At 43.1% G+C, this 1,498-nt stretch overlaps 1 protein-coding gene across 1 annotated transcript; it reads right to left on the bottom strand.

Annotated features, from left to right (window-relative positions):
- Nucleotides 1-714: 714 nt before the first annotated feature.
- LOC102300943 (fucolectin-4-like) lies at nucleotides 715-1,238 on the bottom strand (the record flags this gene model as incomplete). Its single annotated transcript, XM_005953589.2, has 2 exons — nucleotides 715-851; nucleotides 947-1,238. Coding segments are annotated over 2 exons (429 nt in total), but the record flags the coding sequence as incomplete, so codon positions are not given.
- Nucleotides 1,239-1,498: the final 260 nt, after the last annotated feature.

The following is a 1,498-nucleotide window of genomic DNA, read 5'->3' as shown; positions in this document are numbered from 1 at the left end:
GGGGAGCAAGACCGAATGGAATTCTGTCTCCTCCTTGTCTGAGCTCGCCACAGTATATTACTGCTCACATTCTGCAACTTCTGTCAGTGCTGTGCAACTGGAAACTGAATTTCCCAGAGGAACCCACCCGAGGGATAAATAAAGTTTCATCTAATCTAATGTAATCTATAGGGCAGTACAGGGCTTTGTATCTACCACTCCACTGTGATATAACGAGCGGTCACGTGGCTTTCAGTTGCTCTGGAGGTCCACCCATTTTTAGTTAGAGCAACAGAAGATGCCTGGGACAGTTCAGCCATAACTTTAAACTTCTCCTGCTCATTCATGCTTGGAACAATCTTGTCACACTGAAGTGGACGCTATATAGCGTGGCTCAAGCACGTTCATCACAGTTTAAACCCCTTGTTTTGCACAACGAAATACGGCCTCCCGTCTGCAGCTAAACACCCCATTAGCTTTTGTAATAGCTGTAGCGCGGTCGGATTGGGCAGCAAAAGGCTGCTTAAATACCGCAAACTCCTCTACTCCGCTACTTGGACCGCTAGCGCTGACCATAACTACCGCTTGACAGACCCACCACGCGCACCATACACATATTTTTTTTCTTTTTCGAATCTTCGGATCACGTGCGTACCAAACCGTGGAGTGGGATCAGTTCGGATTTCGGATCAACCGTGATCCGTTGCACCACTAATCAGAATTAAAGGTGTTTACCGTAGTACACTTCAACCTCGCAGAGATTTAGGACCTTTGCACTTCCTGGTAGGAACACAGTGACGTAGCGTCCCTTCACAGAGTTACATGGAAAGTAAAACGCTTGTCCCTTGGGAATGTGAGAGATGACAGCACACCTGTGTACGAAACAGTCAAATAGAAAAAGTATAAGAATGAATAAAAAAAGCCCTACTGATATGATGATTACTGATTATGGTTATAGCTCTTTCACCTGATGCTTTCAGGGCCACTGATTGATGTTGAATTTCCAATCCAGATTTCAGCACCATCCAGCCTGTTTTCCATTTCATCTCTATTGATTATCATTACAGCTCCAATTGTATACACATTTACCAGGTCTACTCTCCACCAGGGATTAGATTGTCCACTGGTAAGTGTGCAAGACCCTCTTTGATAGCTTGCATCTCTGTTTCCATCAACTGCTCTACCAGCAGTACCCAAGGGGCCACTGGTTGAAGATTGGACAGCTGTTTTTTTCAGTGCCAGGTTGTAAAGAAGTTGACCTAAATGAAAAAAATAACTATTAATCAAAACAGAGGGGATTATTGTTATTTTCTTCTGGAATTGAGCATAAAATAAAATATATATCCATGTCGAGTGTCAAATTAGGAGTTCTTATATTTGTATTTGTGGTGGTTTGCAATAGGCAATTTACTGCATATTGCACTGAATGTACAGTCATAGCTCGTAGTTTGACCTGATGTGTTTGCAGAGGTGGGACCAAGTCATTGTTTTGCAAGTCTCAAGTAAGTCTCAAGTCTTT

This window comes from Haplochromis burtoni, unplaced genomic scaffold (assembly GCF_018398535.1).
Source record: "Haplochromis burtoni strain Fernald_Lab_line unplaced genomic scaffold, NCSU_Asbu1 Contig_5799, whole genome shotgun sequence".
NCBI lineage: Eukaryota > Metazoa > Chordata > Actinopteri > Cichliformes > Cichlidae > Haplochromis > Haplochromis burtoni.
This window is presented reverse-complemented; position numbering and strand designations above follow the sequence as displayed.